The sequence below is a fragment of the Passer montanus genome, unplaced genomic scaffold (genome assembly GCF_014805655.1).
Source record: "Passer montanus isolate IOZ18808 unplaced genomic scaffold, ASM1480565v1 scaffold2, whole genome shotgun sequence".
Lineage (NCBI taxonomy): Eukaryota > Metazoa > Chordata > Aves > Passeriformes > Passeridae > Passer > Passer montanus.
The window spans coordinates 22,495,601-22,516,019 of record NW_024366591.1 but is presented as its reverse complement, the minus strand read 5'-3'; the positions used below and the strand labels follow the sequence as shown (position 1 = coordinate 22,516,019).

The 20,419-nt window shown below is 38.2% G+C and overlaps 1 protein-coding gene across 5 annotated transcripts in view; it reads right to left on the bottom strand.

Annotated features, from left to right (window-relative positions):
• AHI1 (Abelson helper integration site 1) overlaps positions 1-11,778 on the bottom strand; it is an 86,168-nt gene extending 74,390 nt beyond the window's left edge. For 2 of the 5 annotated variants that reach the window (XM_039707605.1, XM_039707609.1), the window contains exons 1-4: positions 11,724-11,778; positions 8,174-8,246; positions 7,220-7,341; positions 515-1,125 (exon numbers count right to left, since the gene is read on the bottom strand). In XM_039707605.1, coding sequence (XP_039563539.1) covers positions 515-1,125; positions 7,220-7,341; positions 8,174-8,183 — 743 coding nt within the window. In that variant the 5' untranslated portion in view covers positions 8,184-8,246; positions 11,724-11,778. The other 3 variants (XM_039707606.1, XM_039707608.1, XM_039707607.1) reach the window with 3 other exon arrangements.
• Positions 11,779-20,419: the final 8,641 nt, after the last annotated feature.

The following is a 20,419-nucleotide window of genomic DNA, read 5'->3' as shown; positions in this document are numbered from 1 at the left end:
TATTGATACAGTCACTCATTACTATTATTAATCCACTTGAAATTCTGCAACTCATCATCTGTGTATCTTGAAAACGTAACAGCCCCCAGCCCCATAAGTGTCTTGCCTTTTTCAGTGCTCTCCCCTCTTCCTTTCCCCCTAATTTCCAGACAAGTGCAGAACCGTTTATGTGAAAAGTTAAACAAGTACCTTTTTCCCGGATCACAGCCATCACTTATCACTAAAAAAAATCATGCATAAAACTATCTTATGTTAATTAAGAGTGAGTCGCACAGTAAACAAATATCAAATAGCAATGAAGAATATTTTTTTTAAAAGTTGAAAGGAATCCATGAGCTAAATATGAATCATGACAGCCTTTTGAGAAAGGATTTAGTACTATTTTTTCATAACAGAATCACCCAGTTAATCACTTAGAAAATATGAACAATTTATCAGAAAGCTGCTGCTTATCTTAAAATGAAACCTTTTGTGTAAGATTCACAGACATACTATGTACAGTTTGTCATGTTACCTTGTTTCAGCTTCACTTAAAACTGCTCGCTCTTTCTTCTTTTTCTTCTTTTTGCCCACTTCATTATTCAATGCAACTTCATGCCTTTGAACAGTGGAGGTAGATTCAGACATCTGTTCTTTAAGTTTCTTTCTCATTTTTGTTTTAATTGCATTTGCCTCTTCCTCAGCCACATGCAGCTGATAGGCTTGAATTAGCTGCTCTTCCTCTTCTAATTCAGTTACATTTCTTACTTCAGTCAAGGAATTTTTGATCATTCTATCACCATCTTGATCAGGTACATCTGTTTGTGATTTACTTTTTGTTTTCTTCTTTGGAAAATCATTAGTCTTTTCTTCAAAACTCCCCAATTTAGCTTCATATAAATCTTCCTCCTCATTAAATTGTTCTTGTAACAGTGATTTCTTTTTCTTTCTGTTCGACTTTGGCTGCTTGTTCTCTTCTCCACTAACAATATCATTGTTTATTTTCTTTGCAATTGACGCTTTCTCTCTTAATTTATTTTTTGTAAATCTTGGGCTCTTTTCTTCAGGATTATATGTGTTGTTTATAATTGCTTCATCATTCACACTTTCCTTAGACAGATCAATATTATTTCTAAAGGTATCAAGCTATAAATGGAAAGAACATAAAACACATTTTTACTAAAAATCACGTTCCAAGGATAAACACTGCACTTCATGTTATTCCTTCAGCAACATTACTCAAAGTAAAATTAAATCAAAGATCTAGTTAGTTATTTTGTTGTTTCAATTTGACAAGCAACAGATTGAAAGTCAACAGAAAACTCACACTGAAAAAAACCATTTGGTATTTGGGCACCTCATTCTCAATGGCACACTACGTTTTCATATGACTTTTTCACATATCCAGTAAAAAAAGGAAATCACCAAGTCTACTCCATAAACAGATGCCAGTGTTTCACACTGTGGAGGATGAGAAGACTTCATGCACCACAAAAACAAATACTTTCATGCACTGAAAATCCAAGTTAGAGACAGATTTCAGGCTCATTGTTTGCGGTCTCTTACACTGAAAGCCACTTGTCAGAACTAAATTTCAGTTAAGGCATTTGTTTAAGCACTTCTTGACAGTTTTATAAAAAAACATTATAAACTTTCCTCTCTCCTTCAAATTTCTATTTCTGGTTACTAAAGGTTACAGTGCCACTTCCTGGCCTCCTTGGATATGTTCAAGGTCAGTATGGATGCTCTGAGCATCCTGATCTAGTTCAAGATGCTCCTGATGGCAGGGTGCTTGGTTTAGATCACCTTTAAAGTTCCTTTCAATCCAAACTGTGATTCTATGATAATCCCAAAGAACACAGCAAGTAACTGAGGTCTAATTCTGCCAGATCAACACAGAGATCTCTGTTCTTTGATGTAACTTCTGTAAAGTCACTGAGGTTCATTTACGCTGTTGTCTTACAGAAAACTCTCAGAGCTTCAACATGAAACATTAGAAAGGGCTTTAAAACACAACGAAAGCAAATTTAAGTTTGGAGAAAATATATCTGCCTACAAAGTTTTATTTGCCAAGATCTTCTTCCTCAATAAACACTGACATTGTTCCTTTCTAGTCAGGATACAACTCCCAGTCATAGAACCATGTTTGTCTCAAACATTTGTAAAAAGGGACAATATGTGTAGTAAGTATGAAAAAATTGTCCTTTCATTTTCATCTTACACGTGCTTAAAGAAACCACTAACATCATATTTATTTATAGGTCAATTATTCAAGAGGATGGGGAAAACTTCATAGAAATAACTTGAAATACAGAACAGAGTAAGGAAAATAAAAGAGCAAGCTTTGTATAAACGAAGAAAAACCCCAGAACAGAATAATGTTCCAAACAGATTGTTCACTTCCTTATCTTTATTTCTGTGAATAGCTTTAACTGTAGAGTATGAGAAATGAAGATTAAAACACACAGACAATTAAAACCCAACAGTGGCCAATAACTAAGGTCTTGGTGATTTTTGTATTTGATAAAACATCAATCCACTAAGTGCAAGTAGTAGAATTATTTGAGAAATCCTAAACCTCTTCAAGAGTTTCTAAAATAACTCTGATACTCAAGAATAATCTCCTTAAAGGAATCTACCTGATGCAAAAGCTGGCTTGAAACACTTACGTGTCACCCTGATTTTTTAAGATTTTCTAAGCCTTCTGATGTTTGCATTCTTGTAGCAAACTTTCTCATACACTTTCTGTAAACAACTTATTGTTTTGCATTCTTTTATGGAAGAGGAGAAATTTGATGGACTGTTAGTTTGTCCAGTGTCATTGGAGAGGTGGCACTTTCACCCTCCAATCCACTGTCACCTTTAGAAATCTAGAAATGTTTGAGTCAGAAAATAAACTTCCCTTTTTCCTGCCTTGAGAGCAGCAGCGTGTCTACGTCGTGTTGTCTCGTGCCCTATAGTGACACTTACTAGAACTTGTTATTTATTATTGCCTAAAAACAAAAAATCATAGATTCATAGAATCAGTCAGGTTGGAAAATACTTCTAAAATCATCAAGTCCAACCAGTAACCCAGCACCACTAAACCATATCCCCAGGTGCCACATCCACACGCCTTTTGAACAGCTCCAGGGATGGTACTCCCACCACTTCCTTGGGCAGCCAATGTCTGAATACCCTTTCAACTGAAAAATTTTTCCTAATATCTAAACCTCCTCTGGTACAACTTGAGGCCATTTCCCTATAATGAAAACAAACCACAGGCTCAAACTACAGCAAATTTCAGGAACATTAATAGATACTGCAGGCAGCACAAAGCTGCTTCAGCAGTTCAAACATAAATTCCTCAGATAAAGATCTCAATTCAGGCCACCTTTCCCACTTGCTGTAATTAGATGACACAATTAAACAGAGAGGAAAGATGTAGAGAAGTTACAAAACAATGAAGTAAAACCCAAAAGGTTCATAAAAACCTTGAAATTAGGATTCTGGCAGAGGTGGGAATACTGGTATAGATTCTCTAAAACACAGGACTGAGAGGTATCAACTAAGAGCAATCATCAACACATAAACATTGAGCTGAATTAGAGAAAGGAGTTAGGCTGGAAAAGCAGCTCAGTAAGACAGACCTGTCTCTTGAGTAACTCCAGAGGGCTGCTGACCTGAACCTGGCTTTCTCAGCTTAAAATATGGAACAACTAAGAAGGCTTTGTTTCAAAAGAGCTCTCTGGCCACATTACACCAGGGCAGAGGAAGCACTCCCCCCTGAAAACAGCCTTGCTTGCACTACTGGCTTGAGAGGAGCAGGTGATGGGCACCAACCAAGGTGCACACACACGGGCTGACGCTCAAGGCTCACACCACAATTAGTCAGTCACAGGTCACATCACTGCCATTCGTGCCCCAGAGCTGTCAGCAGGGCAACGCCTAAGAATCTTACACCTTTTCACAAGGACTTCTCAAACACGCATGAGTGGAAGCTGGCATCATACAGAGTGAGTTTGTCATGGGTGTTTGGAACTTGTGTAACCTGATTTACAGGGATACCTGAATTTCTACCCATAATAACACAGGCACACCTTGAGAAATTGGGGATGGACATTGCCAGCACACTGAAGGCTGATATGTACTGGTTGTAAAAGACCATTAACTTACAGTTCAATTGTTACTGAATGTACATGTGATGATGGCTTGTTGGGTGTAAGAAAATCTTAATACACTAGGAATGCAATTTTACTGCCATTGCTTGTGTAAGGCTATAAAATATAGACATGCAAAGCTAGAAGAACTTTTATTTACAGATAAGATGATGGGCTTGGAATTTTTCCACCAAATTCTAACAAAAAACATTGAGAAAATGTGTGGATCAGTTATATAGTCAACTATTATCAGTTCTCTTATTTTAGGCACAAGAAACAAAGGGGTAAAATCCAGTGGAAATCTCAACAATTATTCAGCATCTTTCAGCCTACAAGCCAGATATATCTGCTGCATCCCTGCCTTGAACACAAAACCCAAGTTACCAATGCCTGTCCATCCCAATATTGTAATCTGATCAGATTACAGTCTAAGAAAGAAATTTTTGTCTCCATACAGTGATCTAACCTTTTCATCTGGTAGAAAGTTTTTAAACATCCTCTCTTCAACCACAGAATTCAGACTGAATGAAATAAATTCATTCATTTCCATGATGACTTTAGGCAGATTAATCTACCCGGACATTGCCTGATCTATGACTTGCCTCATTCTAACAAATTGTAACAGGAGCCACAATTGGTAAAAAATAAATAGGGTGGCTGCCCTAGAAGGGACATCAGCAAATTCACTTTCTGACTGTGTCTCAATTGCTTGTTTTTTCCACAATGCCTTTAGGTTTCACATTCACTGCCCCAGTAGCTATTTACTGAACAGCAAAGCAGAACTTTCACTGGCCACAGCTGATGTGTATTTCCATCTCCACTACAAGCTCTTCATTCCTATCAGTTGTGGCTGCAAACTCATCCTGCCCTACAGACATCAACATTTCCTCTTCCAAGCAGACTGCCTCTCTGCTGTCCAGGCAGGCTCTCCAGGCAAAAGGCACACAAAGCAGAGCAGGCAAGCAGGCAGGCACTATGCTGATCCTCACGTCTGTCATTTAAAACCAGAGCAATCCCCTGCAGCTCCAGAACTCAGGTTTCAAAGAAACAGTGGACTGTAAGGGGAAAAATCTTATTAATCTTTAAAAGGCTAGAGCAAAGACAAAGGAAGGAAACGGACTGGAACATTTCAAGTGGAAATAGGTTCTGAACCATGACCTGTTTTGATCAAAGCTGGAAGACCATTTACGGCAAGTGCATGACATGAAGCCAACCTGACAAATTTCACATTATTTCATGATATGTGAAACTCTGTACAGTGATCAAAGCTGGAAGACCATTTATGGCAAGTGCATGACATGAAGCCAACCATCACTGATAAATTTCACATTATTTCATGATATGTGAAACTCTGTACAGTGAAATCATATGAACTGAAGAAAACGGGAACAAAACCGGCCAACCTCCTCCACCTACCTACTCTTCCACTCCTACACACATTTATTTTTTACAGATACATGACTTTATTTGCTACAGCTTTTACAGAAATTTCTACTTAGAAAATACCAACCTGAGCTCCTGCAACTTTGTCACACTTTCAGGAAATACTCCAAATGGTCAGTAATATGTTTCAATACGAGCTCTCCTCAAGTCCTTAATTTTTAAGTGGTTTAATTTGTAACATTTATAGCTTCAACAAAGCCAGAAATCTGAGCTTCCACACTGATCTTAAAAATGCTTCCTAATTTGCTTGCATACCACAGAGTTTTGATTCTTGTCACTGTGATTTTAAGTGTTTCTACATAACTCCAAAACACTAGTGTTTCACATCAGAGACTTCTGGAATAGAAACCAATTCTAAAACCAAAGCAATTTTAAAATATTTACAAGTAATATGTAGTTGCATATAAACATACAATTATGTGTTCAAAATACTTATATATTACAGAATTAAAAAATCACATTTCATAAAAAAAGTAAACTTAACTGAGAAAGAACTTAGTCTTTTATCTATATACATGCCAGTAAGTAAAGAAAAACACCACTTTAACTCTCTGTACTATTTTTAGATATCAAGTTGATTCTTTGTATAGACTATTGACTAAATAGCATATACATCAAGGAATATAAATTTTTAAAAATCCATACAAAATCCAACTTCAAATCGTCAACCTAAGAGCAAATATTTAGCAATACTAAGTTCAACATATCTATTCTGAATATACTCAATATATATAACTACATGTAACATTTATGATATTACATGAAATACCAGCCATTTGTCTTAAATGAGGAGGAAAATAAAAAATCAGGACATCTGTCTTCTAAACAATTTACTTTCTTTCCAAATTCCAAAACTTCTAAGTCAATGATCAGGTATTTACAGAACAAGTTCATACTGAACTTTTATTCCCCTCTTCAGAAAAAAGACTACAATATGAACCATAACTCAGAAGGATTTCTGAGGCTCCTTTAGTGACAGATATGCCACAAACAAAAATCTAACTATAAAGTCATGATAGAATCCTTCCTAAGCTGCAAGTCACAAGCTAAGGTCAAAATCTTCAAAAAAAAGTTGACATGTGAACAAGGAACCACTCAAGACACAAAGCTCAGCACATGCAGATATTCACTGATTACTGAGATTTAAAAAAAGTAGAAAATGGAATAATTAATTATTATTTCAAATATTATTATATTTTCTCATCAGTTCTCAATTCACAGCTGTTTTAGACAGATATACCTGTATTACACAGATGTAGTACTCTCAAAATTAAATACTCTCACAGACATGATTCTACTAGCCCTCAAACATCTAATTAATTCCCAGTAAAGTCAGTACTGAATTTGAAAAATTTTATGAAGAAGGGGTATGGAAAAGCAAGTACTGGTGGACATTAAACAAGTGCATCCTGCATGTGACACTTTCTTTTCACCACTATTAAAGTCCACATCATTTTGGCATAACTCCAAGTTATAAGGATGCTTTGCTGGTACACAAAGAAGAACATAAAAGCAACACCAAATCCAAGGGGTATGTGCAGAAACCTATTTTACTCTTTATTTTTTTAAAAATGCTTACACCTCCTTTCTGCAATGTATTTTCCTGATCTTCTTTCTGTTCAGGAAGGCAACCAAAGGCTGCATGTGTTGTAACTCACCACAATACTCTCTTGAGAGTCAAACTTCTTTTTCTTTGGTTTCTTTGTGTCTACTAGGGCAGCATGGTGTCTGAAGATTTCCTCAAAGCGGACTTTGGTTTTTGCCTTCGCCTCACTTTCAACTGCAAAAAGAAATCGAGAGTATGATTTGCTATCTTATTAATCACCACTGCTAAAAAAATGAATAAAATTGCTCTAAAATTGTAAAGGATGAGAAGTATTTATCAGGGAATGTTTACCAAGAAATTCACTTTGTATTCAGTTAAGAATTTCCACTGGCAACATAACCTATATAAGGATAACTCAGCGCAGACACACACACACCATTCTCACTTTTGCTGAAGTCAGCACCATCTACCCTGTCTCCTGAAGAAAGCACATTTTAAAGAGCACGCACATCAGCACCAACTCAAGACTTCGGCTAGCCAAAGCAGAGAACAGATTACTGCCCTCCCTGTTTATAAGCAGAGGTGACACGCTGTCTTCCAGGAGAAGCAGCAGCTCTGGGTCCTTCTGCAATCCAGCTCTGCAAACCAAGGCAGCACCATCATGAGACAGACCTGTAGGAGCCAGGAGCTGGCACTCTTGCCTTTCTGTGAATCATGATACTGCCATCAGCAGCATCTCAACCCTTGAAGCAGTAGGTGTTCCAGTTCCCCTCAGGTAATGCTTAATTTGTAATTAAGAATTCAAAATGCAACCTGGAACACCACTGAAAAAGGCTGTTCAATCTTCAGCTACAGCGTATTTACCACTGTCATTACAACTTTTTGCAAGAGCCCCTAAATTTAAAATTAAAAAATAACACTACTTTGAAAATCAGCTATAATCATGAACTCAAAAAGGTGACAACGGAGCATAAAGGATTTATATAGGACAGAAATAACTTCTATCATTTGCACCTAGTACTAACTATAAAATATGTATAGGAAATCACACACAAAGTATCCTTACCTGCTCGCATTTTCAGTCCTCAGTTAGAAGTGGCTCAACACAACAGCTGCTTCTTCCTCAGAATTCACCATTCTATTTAAAGTATTTAATAACTGTCATTAGCATAAGTGGTCCACAGACTTCAAGTTAGTAACTAAATCTATGGTAATTAGTACTAGGGATGACTACATTTCATTTTGAAATAAGTATTTCCCCATTTGTCTAAATTATTAGAAATTTTCTGCTATCAAATCCCATCTCTGATACTTATTATTTGAGGGCAAATAAAAAACAACATTACAGGAATTTAATTAGCTATTTGGCTATTTCTGGTTGGCAGCCAAATCATTCAGGACTGCAGTCCCCCCGCCTTCTAAAAAATCCAACAGTTTATTTAAATAATAATGACCCATGAGACCATTTATGTTGAAGCCATTCTAATCAGATTCCTCTCCTGACAGCATCATTGAGGAAGCTGGGTAATAGTTTTCAATACAAAGGTTAGCATCTGCCAGCAAATCCAACTTTATTACAAATCTCTAAATATTTATGTTTATATAAAGCATTTGTAACTTTATAAAGCAGACAAGCAACGACATGAAACTCATTTCTCTAAGAAAAAAAAAAATTGTTAGGCCCTCCTGGTTGTGGAAAAAAGCCTGCAAATGCAATCCAAACCAAGCTTGAAGGCAAATAAAAATATCACACGGGTTTATCTTTTCATCAAGAAAATTCAGACTGCTCTACAAAAAACTTTAGTACAAAGAGCTGTTTTGTAAACAGCAGAACTAATGAAACGTAGGTTCCTATGAAGGTGTGATGCTCCCCTTAGCCTTCCATGTCCCTCACAGCCCACCAGGTAACAGCTCCCAGTTGTCCCTAGGTAACACCTCCTGTTAGACACCAGTACCTCAACACTCACTGCACACCCAGACCACACTGATCCTCACAAATTAAGACGCAGCATTAAACACTGCCAGGATGTGTGGTTGCATTATTCTCTGCTTGGTCCAAGCCACTAACACTCACCCAAACTATGCCTGAAATGACACTGATGAGGTTGCAATATTTTCACTATCTAAAACATGTTCTGACTCCTACAGCAAAAGTCTGTGTCACAACTAAACCAGTAACTGCTAAAAATAACACTTCTTACAAGAAATTAAAAGAGAAAATACCATTGAAAAATAAAACTGCTTTTGCAATTTAGACTTGGTTAAACCTAATGGTCATTTTAAAAGTACTACAGTTACTAAGTGCTGCTTCCCAAGCAGTCAATTCACAATTTGCTAGAAAGCCCATAATTTAGAACAGTAGAAAACTAAGTAAATTCAAAAAAATACAGTAGATACTATCACTTTGATCACTGACTGACGACCACAGAAACACGGAAAAGTATCTCATAATTAGCTGAATGATTTCAACAAGCCCTCAAAACTAATTAGAAACAAGAAATTAAATACTGAAGGGCTCTTAAAACTAAAGCAAAAATATGAAAGACAATACAGTACTCAAAAACGAAATTAAATAAGTGCATACCTATTCTAAGTACAGAAATAGTAAAGAAAGTTTCTGGTCAAAATCAGTCCACCAAAAAACCCAACCAACCTACAGGTTGGTTAAAATACTAGTTTTACAGATAGTTTTTGATTATAATGGAACAAACATCTTACCAAAGGCTACAGTCACCTCACGGTTACAAACCCTCTCTGTAAAGTGAAGAATTAGCAAAATTCACCAATGAGTGCATCACTGTTTATTTATTCAGTGTCTACCCTTTGTGGCAATAAAACTAAGAGATACAGTCCCCTGATGACAGTGCTATTGTTTAATAGGCATTTCCAATTTAGAGCTTCATTGTCTTTGACATGCTGCATTAAAGCAACTATCAGGCTTGTGTAAATATAGATCATTAATCAACAGGGATAAGAACAAGGCTGTTTACTTAGTGTAATCTCACCTTAGAATAGGAGAGATTTAATTGTGTATCAAAGTTCAGCAACCACCATGCCCCAGTCTGAGCAAGCTCAGTTATCATCAGTTTTGTAAAATGCATTTTTGCCTGAACAGATTGGATCTCTTCCATGTTAGTAAATATAAGACAATCCAAGACTAACAAAAACATATACCTGGAAAGTGACATAGTCCAGCCAGCAGCAATAAACAGCAAAACAAATTCATAAAGCCTAAACTTCCAATTACTATACTTTTCTGAAAATAACCTAGTTTGCTCTTCTCCAATCTTCTATTTGTAAAGTGATTCTACATTAAATTCTTGCTCTCTTCACAGTATTTCACAACATTCATGGAGTTGCTATATTCTACATCTGTAATACAGGGATTCTGTGCTAAACATGCCACAAGGGTCACCATACACCCACTTTTACTGATCTCTAATAAATTATATAAATCAAACCCATACTACAATGAGCAGAGCATACAGAATTTGCAGTATGCAATGGGAAGTGGAAAATTTCCTACCTAATTATAACCATTTAGGAAATTGAGCCGACAAAAAATAATTGCACACTAAGGATTTTCCTGAACTAAATTCCAAGTTTTTGTTTCGTCTCAGTGAGTGAGCATAAACTCCAGTGGCTGAAAACCAGAATATCGGGCCTTGTTTATTTCTCATCTTTTGGATCATAGAGGGAAATCTTGGGTTTTACTAGTAGGCATCTAATTAAGCTACATGTAGGGATCATTACTCTGAGACGTGAAAGAGCTTCAGCTCAGAATAATACAGCAAAATTACAGAGATGAATCTGTTCCTCTTCATTATTGAAAAATCTGACATCAAAAACCAATCCAGTTTTATTAATGAAAATTCAGTATTTCAGTCCAGAAAATTGACAGATGAAATAAACACCTATGCAAAACCCAGTAAGAGTGCACTAGTTTTCTACTAGCTCAGATGTGCCTGTAAAAACCTTATGCTCATATGAATAAAAGAAGATGTTTTAAAAGGTTGGTGTTGCCCTCAGTTTTCAAGTAGTAACAGAAAGTTTTTGCTTCATAGGAACTATCAGGTTGGGTGGGTTTTTTAAACCAGAAAAGTGGTACCTTTAGTCAAGAGAAAGTTGTGAACAGACTCTGATGGCAAAATTACTGACTTCAGTTCCACGTAAGGAAATACAGGAGACTTTTATTGTTTATTAAGCTTTAAGTTTCTGCTTTATCTTAGATGCTAATAATGAGAAAGTGTTCTCGGCAAGAGACCACCCTAAGTATTTTAATTTCCAATGTGACATTCTGCTGTGCCTGGAGGAATGGTGGTAGATTTAAAAGATATAAAGGGACATTCCCACCACACACCACAACGGGGCTAAGCGAGAGAATTACTCAAGGAGGATGCGATGCGCATCCAGATGGGCATCCCCGCTTTGGAGCCAAGGTGCCGGGCATGGAGAAGCGCTGTACGTCCACTGCAACTGCCCACGCATGTCACCCCGGCGAACTACACAGCTCGTGAAAAGGGGAGCAGGGAGGGCCAAACCACTCCGATCTGGGGATCAGCGCTTCCCGCGGCACTGCCCCGGCCGGCACCGGACAGCGACAGCGCGCAGCTCGCCCGGCCCCGCCGCTCCCGTGGCGGCCGCGACGTGGCCCGGCGGCTGGTGCGGCCGCCCCGCCTCCCCCCTTCCCTCCGCCAGTGGGCTCTTCCTTGGCCCCGCTCCCCCCTCCGCAGCGCCGCGCCGGTGGTTCCGCCCAAAACAATCCCGGCTCCCAAGGAAACGGCGCGAGCAGGGAAAGGGGAAAACCACAAAACAAAAGGAAAACAAACAAACAAAAAGCGGTGAAAAGCATTAGGAACGGGAGCCCTCCCACGGGTCCACTGTAAAAGAAAAGTGTCGAAAGTACACATTAGCTCTCAAAATTCAGGCTAACAAAAGTTGCTTGCAGAAGAATTGGAAGTCCCTGGGTAGTGGGTTCTGCGGGGCTCGGCAGGGCAGGTGACAGGTGCTTGGAATGTACACAAGCTTCCTGCAAATAGCCAGCTATGGAAATACTGGAGAAGCTTTTATTTGTCGCCCAGTTTGGTATTTTATTTAAGCAGTGTTTTGGAGGATTTTTTTTCCTCTCTTAGGGATAATTACCTAATAAGCTTAAGCATATTTGTCATTGAAAACTTGTAAATTCATTTCTTCTGTGTACAATTTGATTAAAATTGTAGATGTCAAAGGTCTCATACGCTAGAAGGTTTGAGAAATCAGTGCAAGGTTTTTGGTGAACGTGGTTAGGGTTTTTTTCAGAAGCTGAGTAAAATGAGCCTTCAGTTGGCAGCAATTTGCAGAAACTAGAGGTGAGCAAATGCTTGAGTTCCTGAGCTTGTGACATAGTTCCCAAGCATTGCATCCCTCCGATTCAGTCAGTGGCTTCCAGAAGAATGCACCTTCTGAAGCCTGGCGTCCCTGTTCCTCGTGTGTTGTTAGTGACAGACGCTATCATCTCTTCTTGTGCCTACCTGTCCTCTGCTGTCTCAAATGCTTGCATGCCCCCAGCTGACAGGTGGGGATATGTCTGGTTTCCTTACGCAGGTGTCCTGGGTTGCCTTGGCATAACACAAACAAAAAACAACTCCTCAGCATTCATGTGCCTCCCTGTATCCTCAGTGTATCTCTATTCTTTTATCTCTCTGTCCTTCGTAGGACAGACTCCACCCCAGACTCCATGAAATAATGGCCTTGAACAACGTGGTCTCACTTTCAGGCTGGCCTTGCATTGAACAAGAGATTGGACCAGAAATCCAGCTATTCCTTCCTAACCAACTTTCTGGCAGCTGAGAGGCTCAGCTATGGCAAACTCCAAACCAGTCATTTTTAGTCATTGACATGGAAAGAAGATTTGATATTGTCTAATTTGACCAGCAGTAATGGGTTATAAAGCCTTCTAAATAAGCCTGGCACAAGACATCAGCAGGTTTTCTGTTACTACCAAAAGCTTGCGTAAAGTTTCCAGGAACACTGGTTTCGAAATAATGTCTTAAAGATTTCTGTGACCATTACACCTTTGACAAACGTGAGGTATTTGTGCCATCTGAGATCTAGCAAGTAGTGGTCAGGGCCATTTTCCGTGTCGGGGGAGAATAAATCTGACCTCTTTAGCTGACTTGTTTAGTTGAGTTTTTGGCGGGTAGAGACAGATGACAATACTGCAGTTCTTACTCATAAGTAATAGATAAATCTATGTTAAATTTGTTTCTTTCATCCTGGACTAGTTAAAAATCACTATTCTGGAGTTAATACTGTTCCAGATAGAAAGCTGCTGTAAGCCAAGGATTGTCATGCTGATGTAAAGAAGACTTTTTCACCTCGTGTTACTTCTTACGAGGTCCTGTGTCTTACAGTTCTTCTGATGTACTTTGCACAGTGCAAAACATGACCTGCTGATATTAAGCAGTTCCTGAGGCTGCCAATCACACTTTCATTGCAGCTAAAGATGTTGCAATGTGTGTTCCTGTGTCAGTGTCACGAATATTTTTTTTTCCATTTCCTGGCAGTGAAATTTAAAAAAAAAAATATTTGGACTTTGCTCATTATTGCAAAAGCAATACAAGTCAGGAGCAGCACCTAAAGAATGCAGGGCAACCTGTACAGCAATAAAATGAGTTTTGTCTGTACTTTGATGGCCTGTGGAACAGACCAAAGAAAAGAAAGCAGACTCCAAACACAACACATCTTGTTCGTAAGCAAGTGTGCAATTTCTGTTCTGCTAGAAGCAGAAAACCAAGACATTTGAAAAATGTGGAACACGTATGCAAGGAGCTTTTCAATGGCTTCAAAAGCATATGCTCCCTGTGTTCACCTGATATTTCAGTTGCAGGGGCTTGTACAGAGAAAGCTTTCCATTATCTTACATTTGGGATGTGTGGGAAGTAGGAAGGGACACAAGCTGAGGTGGCATACTGTGGGTTACAGGTGAGCAGTTTGGAGATACCAGATGCATTCTGAAAATCTCACAGGAATTACAGGATGATGAAGAATGGATCAAGATTCTTCTCAGAGCCTAGCTTTCAACAGAAGGTAAAATCTGTCACATGCAGGGACAGCCTCGAGGTGTCGCTCAAGTGCACAAAATAGAAACAAGATCTGGAGTTTGATAACTTAGAGAGTGCTAAAAATGCAGTGATATTTTGGCAGAAGTTAATTGTTTAACTGATCAGTGGGTTATTTTCTCTTGATAGCAAAATATAATCGGGTTTCTGGTATTAGGCATTCTGAGCAAACAATCTGATTGTTTGATGTAAGTTGGAGCTTGAGTTGAGGCAACTGAACGAAAAATTTTACAAATATTATATTGATAAGAAAAAGAAGGGTCAAAAAGTTAAAGTCGATAATCAATTTCTTTAATGATTAGAGAACAATTGTGCAAGATTTTCTGCATCCTGAGATGATTGCATCTTGCATGCTAAATTTCCAGTGCTTTGAATGCAAGTCATCAGGACTAACTATGCTAGAAAGCTGATGTGCCCCAAATATATAGAAATTGGCAGTAGAAATGCCTGTATGTGTTTATTTGGAAGTCTAAATTTCTGTGTCTGCTTCTCAGAGATCTGAAAGTCTTTGAACTGGAAAGATTTCCCTGTTGGTTCAGTCCTTAACTTGTCTTCTAGTCCTGAAGTGGGTGCCTTAGTTCATGGGGGCAAGCAAGCAGTCCTTTCCCAGAAGAGAGTTTAAGAATGTTCTTTATCCTCATTGACTTTGTTGAGCCACATTTACCTTCTCAAAGTCATCTCCAGAGTAGGTACAAGACCAATTATGACCACAGATTTTATTTTTGTTGTGTATTATCAACTTCTTGTGGGTGACAGTTCTCCCAAAGCTAAAATTCTGTAATACAGAAAAGTTTTTTTCACAGTTTACTAGAGTTTTACTTGTAGGCCAAAAGCAAAAAAAATCTTGCATTAAAATTTAGCAAAACATCTAAAGAAACCTAGTTTCTTCTTTCTTTTTGAATATGTTTTCAGTTTAGGGCTTTAAAACGTTTTGAGAAAATCAAGTCTTATTAATGCAGAGACTTGAAGCAAGGTTGGAATTATAAAGTGGCACAGTCCTATGGATCTGGTATTAATAAGGAATGCAAGACTCTAAATTTTTAATAAGTAATTTTATGTATTTTTAAAAAGTTTGTTTTATTTTTAATTGGCTGAAGTTATTGGGAGAGCCACATGAACAGCCCATCGTATTTCAATATGTTTAACGTACTAGAATGTCTGTTTACTTTGCAACACGAGGAAAAGAAGGTAAATACATTTTATTTCACTGCCAGAAAACTAGGCTTCAGAAGGGACAAGTTCAAATTGTGTGTCCAGACAATGATGTCATGAATGCTCTGAAGACATGTTTTATTGTGTTTTCAGTATTAGTGTTTCCTGAGCAACATCCCCTGAGGTATAGCTAAATCTCTGCTGATGTTTTACTGTCCTCAGAACAAGAATGCTAAGGCTTTTTGAAAGATTATAATTTGGAAAACCCTTGTGTTCTCAGGAAACTTAATGTACTTTGCCACGGGATGGCAGTGTAACAGCACATGTCGTTAAGTCTAATTTTTGTGAAGTGTTCTGGAAGCTTTGGATAATGGAGCTGGAATTTGTCTGTAACTAAGAGCAGCATTGTTGCCTTTTAACTTTTCAAAATACAGTTGTTCCCCTTGTACTGTTAGTGCTTTTTAAACTATTTTTTATTAAACTATTTTTCCTTGCTGTTTATTAGCTAAACAATAATCTTTAATAAAGAGCAACAGAGCTCCTTAATATCCCTATTGTATCCTGTGGTTAACAATATTTATTTATAGACTAAGTCCCACAACAGGTTTTTTTTTGACAAAAGTATTTATTCCTTGAAATGTACTTGTTTTGTTTCAGAATGTAATTATTGATGTAGTTCACCAGATTTCTTTCTTCTAAAGGCTTGGTTTTTAATCAAGTCCATTTGGAGACTTTAGTTTGTAGTCCTTTGACATGTTTTTATAACTCTTTTTTTCAAGATGTTCAAGCCTATCTTTTTAAACATTATTATTTATCTCTCTGGGATATTTTATTCTTCAGTATTCTATTAAGGTTCTTTTCATTCCCTGCTTCCACTGACGTATTGAGTGAGAATCTCTATTGTCAGCAAACAAGTGGCCAGTTTTTAACTTGGGAAATACTTTAATAGTTCTGTTGCAAATATGGTGTTCACAAATCTTGTTCACAGTCTAGCATTAAAAATCAGCCCAGTGGTGTCCTGGTGCCCAACTCCCACCAGCACACTTGGCCTTGCTGAGCTATATGCAAGGGATGCCCTTCCCACCCCATTTGCCAGACCCACCTTTTTAATATTCCACCTGTGAAACAAAGCCAAGGGTTCTTCTTTGTATGTGCATCCATAGAATATGAAAAAAAAGAACAAAACCTGTTCCTGTCTCTGAGTTTCACTATAAAGCTTCCAGAGCTTGCTGTACTTTCTTCCCCTTGTCATGTCATTTAGTGACAAAATTGATGTTATGAAAATAAATATAATAGTCACTCTAATATTAGTGTAAATCATCAGCATTGTTAAGAAGTGCTTTTCTCTAGCATAGACAGTAATTATTGGCTTTCCTCTCACCTTTTTCACCTTTTTCCTATTTCTTACCTTGCAATTTTTCCTTTTTTTTTTCTTTTTTGTTCAGCTTGCCACATGGTGACAGCTACTTCTTATCTTCTGGTGATCACAGCCAAAAAAATGCTACAGGCTAGATTTCTTCTGAAGTCTATCAGGATGGGAAAATCAACACACCATTTTTGCATTTAAGCAGTGGGAAAGAGAGTCCTGCTATGTCATGCAGCTTGGTCACAAAATCAGCATGGAGGGGAAGCAGAGACAGAATCTTACATCTAAATAAACTGTATTTTTGGAAAAGTCAGCCTTGGTTTCACAAAATCTTGCTTGTCTGGAAAACACCTTAAGTTTGAAGGAGTTCAAATCTATATAAATCTAGGCTAACTCTCCTGCAGAGGAATGGAGAAAGAAGCACCCACAGGTTAGTCAAGCCTCCCAGAGCCATGGAATCAGGCCTGGGTGCTCCCCAGAGCAATGGAAAAGGATTGGCACTGGAAGTGTCAGGAAAGTTTGGGATACTTCAGGCATTACTGCAGTGACCAAAGGAAATTGAGTGGGGCATGTTCCAGCAGCAACAAAAATCAACAGGAACACATCTGACCCCTAGACTCCCAGTCAGTAACCAAAGCTAATTCCAGAATTTTTAGGTGTTGTTCTAGTTTTCTGTGTATCATGTAAAAACATACCACTTCCAAACAGAATATGTATTGACCTACATACAAAAAAAAATATATCCCTGCCCAATAGAAATGGACCACTAAATCTGAACAAGGATATCTGCATTTTTTAAGTCTTCCCGTTGAACACTGATACAAAGTATATTATAAATCTATATCTAGTATTTAGGTATTTTATTATTGCTATAAAGAACCCTACAGAGATCAGGCTCTGCAAAAACTCATCTTGGGATTTTTAAAAAAGCTAAAAAATATTTTGCAGACTCTCTGCTTACTCCTTAATAATCTTCATCAATGATTTATGGCTTCCATTCTGATCCATTCATCAATTTATTTTGTTTGAATAGCTCTTCTGTAACAGACTTCCTTGACAGCATCTTTTCCTTGGATTCCTTCCAAGTCCTGAATTTTTTTTCCTGTCTCCAAGCTCCTGCTCTCCCATTCAGTCTGCCCTTAGTTCTGTATCCCCACCATGGCCATAAGAGCAGGCTACCTTTTCCAAGCATGTGGGCCTTAGTGTGGAGTTTCTCACAGTACCCTTGTACTCTAACCAAGGAATTCTGGAAATGGTGGTGGCTCTCCTCCACTTTTTCCTGCTTGATCATCTGAACAGGTACAGGGAACCATGCTTCAGCCGACAGCCACTTCTGCAGCCTGCTGTTACCATTTCCTGCTGTTACCAATGGGACAAGGTCAGAGAAAAACCCAAAATGTGAACTCAAAACCAGCTCCCTTTGCTCAGGTATAGTGCTCAGTGTGTCTCTGCCTCATTCTCCCGTTGTACTACAGCCCCAAGGGCTTTTCTTGAGCTTCATGCTCAGTAAATTTGGATGCTTTCAGAACCTGTTGAGCACACCATTTCCCAGAGCACACACAAGGCTTGCTGCCATCTGGCACTTGCTTTCTGTCCCCCATGCACTGATGGCTTTGAAACTTCTGCCAGAAGTGCTGTTCTTTAAAAAAACATTGGCACCAATTCTCTGTAATAACTGGCCAGGCCCAAAAATTGTTCCTGTTTCTTTTGGTTCCTGTGAGACATTCTGCAGGTCCCATGGGCACTGTCTAATGGAAATTTCTGGTATTTGATACTGTCTTTTGCTAGCAGATGCTGAACTGTGCCTGCTGGGGATCTGCCCCCCTAGTGATGCTGTTGCCTGCAGAGGCTTTGCACAGTCTGCCTGTAGGGCACAGATCACAGCAGGACAGACACGAACACAACAGCCCCATGTCACTGAAATGCTGCTGCAGTTTCATGTAAACCAAAGGTTCTTGATTTTAAAGTTTAAAAAAGGCTACTCTTCTCGGACACTTCTGTCACTGTACCTCTCAGTGCTCTTTGATTAGACTTGAGGTGGCTGTCAAAATAACCATTTTGATGGTATTAAACATCGCATTTGGAAATCGGATTTCTTGCCCAGGAATCTGTGTGACTAATTAACAGCCCATCCTCTTGCTACAGGATGTTCTCGGGAGCTAAAGACTGTCAGGCCTTCACTTTGCAATATTCTGTGAATCTTCCTTGACTTGATTCCACAGCTATTTGCATCTTTTCTGTGTGTCATTTTGTGACTTGGGATTTTTTTTTTTTTTGGCTTTTGTGAGAATGGAGTCTGGATATCTTGCATTATTTTGTCCAGCTGAGAAAACTGTTGCAGTTTTATCTGTTCTCTAGCAGCATGGGAATTCTTGATTTATTATTAGTCATCTATCCTAATTCAGGCACCTATTCGGGTGCTACTTCTGTCACGATTTCCTGCATTTTCCAGTCTTTGATGTGCCTAAATAATAAATCTTTTTTCATGTTTACAGTTGAATACTAGGACTGTGTCATTACTACTTGGACTGTGTCAGTATATTGTCATAGAATGTAGGAACTTGGACCCTGATTCTGATGATAACACCAGGACTTTGTCATTGGATGGGACTCTGCATCCTTGGCACACAAGTACCATCCTTCTCATTTCATCTCTCTGGGTCTGCTTTGGTGATCTGTATGTCCTTATTCTGTCACATTTTCAGATGTATTTCCACTGGATTTTTTTGTTTTTCTGTATCTTAACCCTGTAGACAACACTCCAAAGCATTCTGAGTGCTAGAAAAGCATTCTTTTTTTCCAAGAGGGTATCTTACACAGGTTGTCAGAAGACTAATGGTTAGTTTGTAACTAGGGAAGGTCTTGCAGAGTTTGAAAAACAAGTTTGGAAAAAGTTATTAAGATAATTCCAGTTGCTGACAGCATCATCTGTTTAAATTTTTGCCCCACTTTCATCCACCTTCCACCCCACTGTTTGTGATGATTCATATTTCTTCACTTTCTATGCCAAAAATAGAACACAGTTTGCTACAGCCTTTGGGACACACAGCACATGTAAATGTCATATCTTTTAGTAGTTTACTTTGAATTAAAATACAATAGGAGCAAATGATAAAGCTGATCAGCAAGTTTTCCATGATTTCTAATGCAAAATTTCCTGATCTCAACGTGGGAGTTTGCATGAGAGTCAGGAAAAAAAGAACCAATCGGTTTTTCCAATGTTGTCTTCAACAAATGCAGGCTGTGGAATATAATGACAAGGTCTTTTTGCATAGGGACATAAAAATGATAAAATAATAGAGGAGTTTTATACAAAATCTATTAAACTGGAACTGCCAGTAACACTTTTATTAACTGTTTTAAACAAAGATATTATAGTAGGTTATATTCACACACATAAACACACTCACACATATGCATGCCCACACACACAAATGCAATTTGTCAAAATATTAAACTAAACCTGAAGGTAATATTCTCACTTGCTGACATACTGTTGAAAATCTCTGTCACTCGAGTGTCTTGAACTGATCCCATTCTAAACAGCCCTGAATGGAATATTAACATCATTTTCTGCCTTACCCTTTTAACACTTATTTTCAATAAGATTAAACTGGTTAGAACATCCCTCCTTTATGCAAGTTAATGACCCAGGAATAAGCAAGGAAATAAACCTGCATGTAAGTGACAAGCA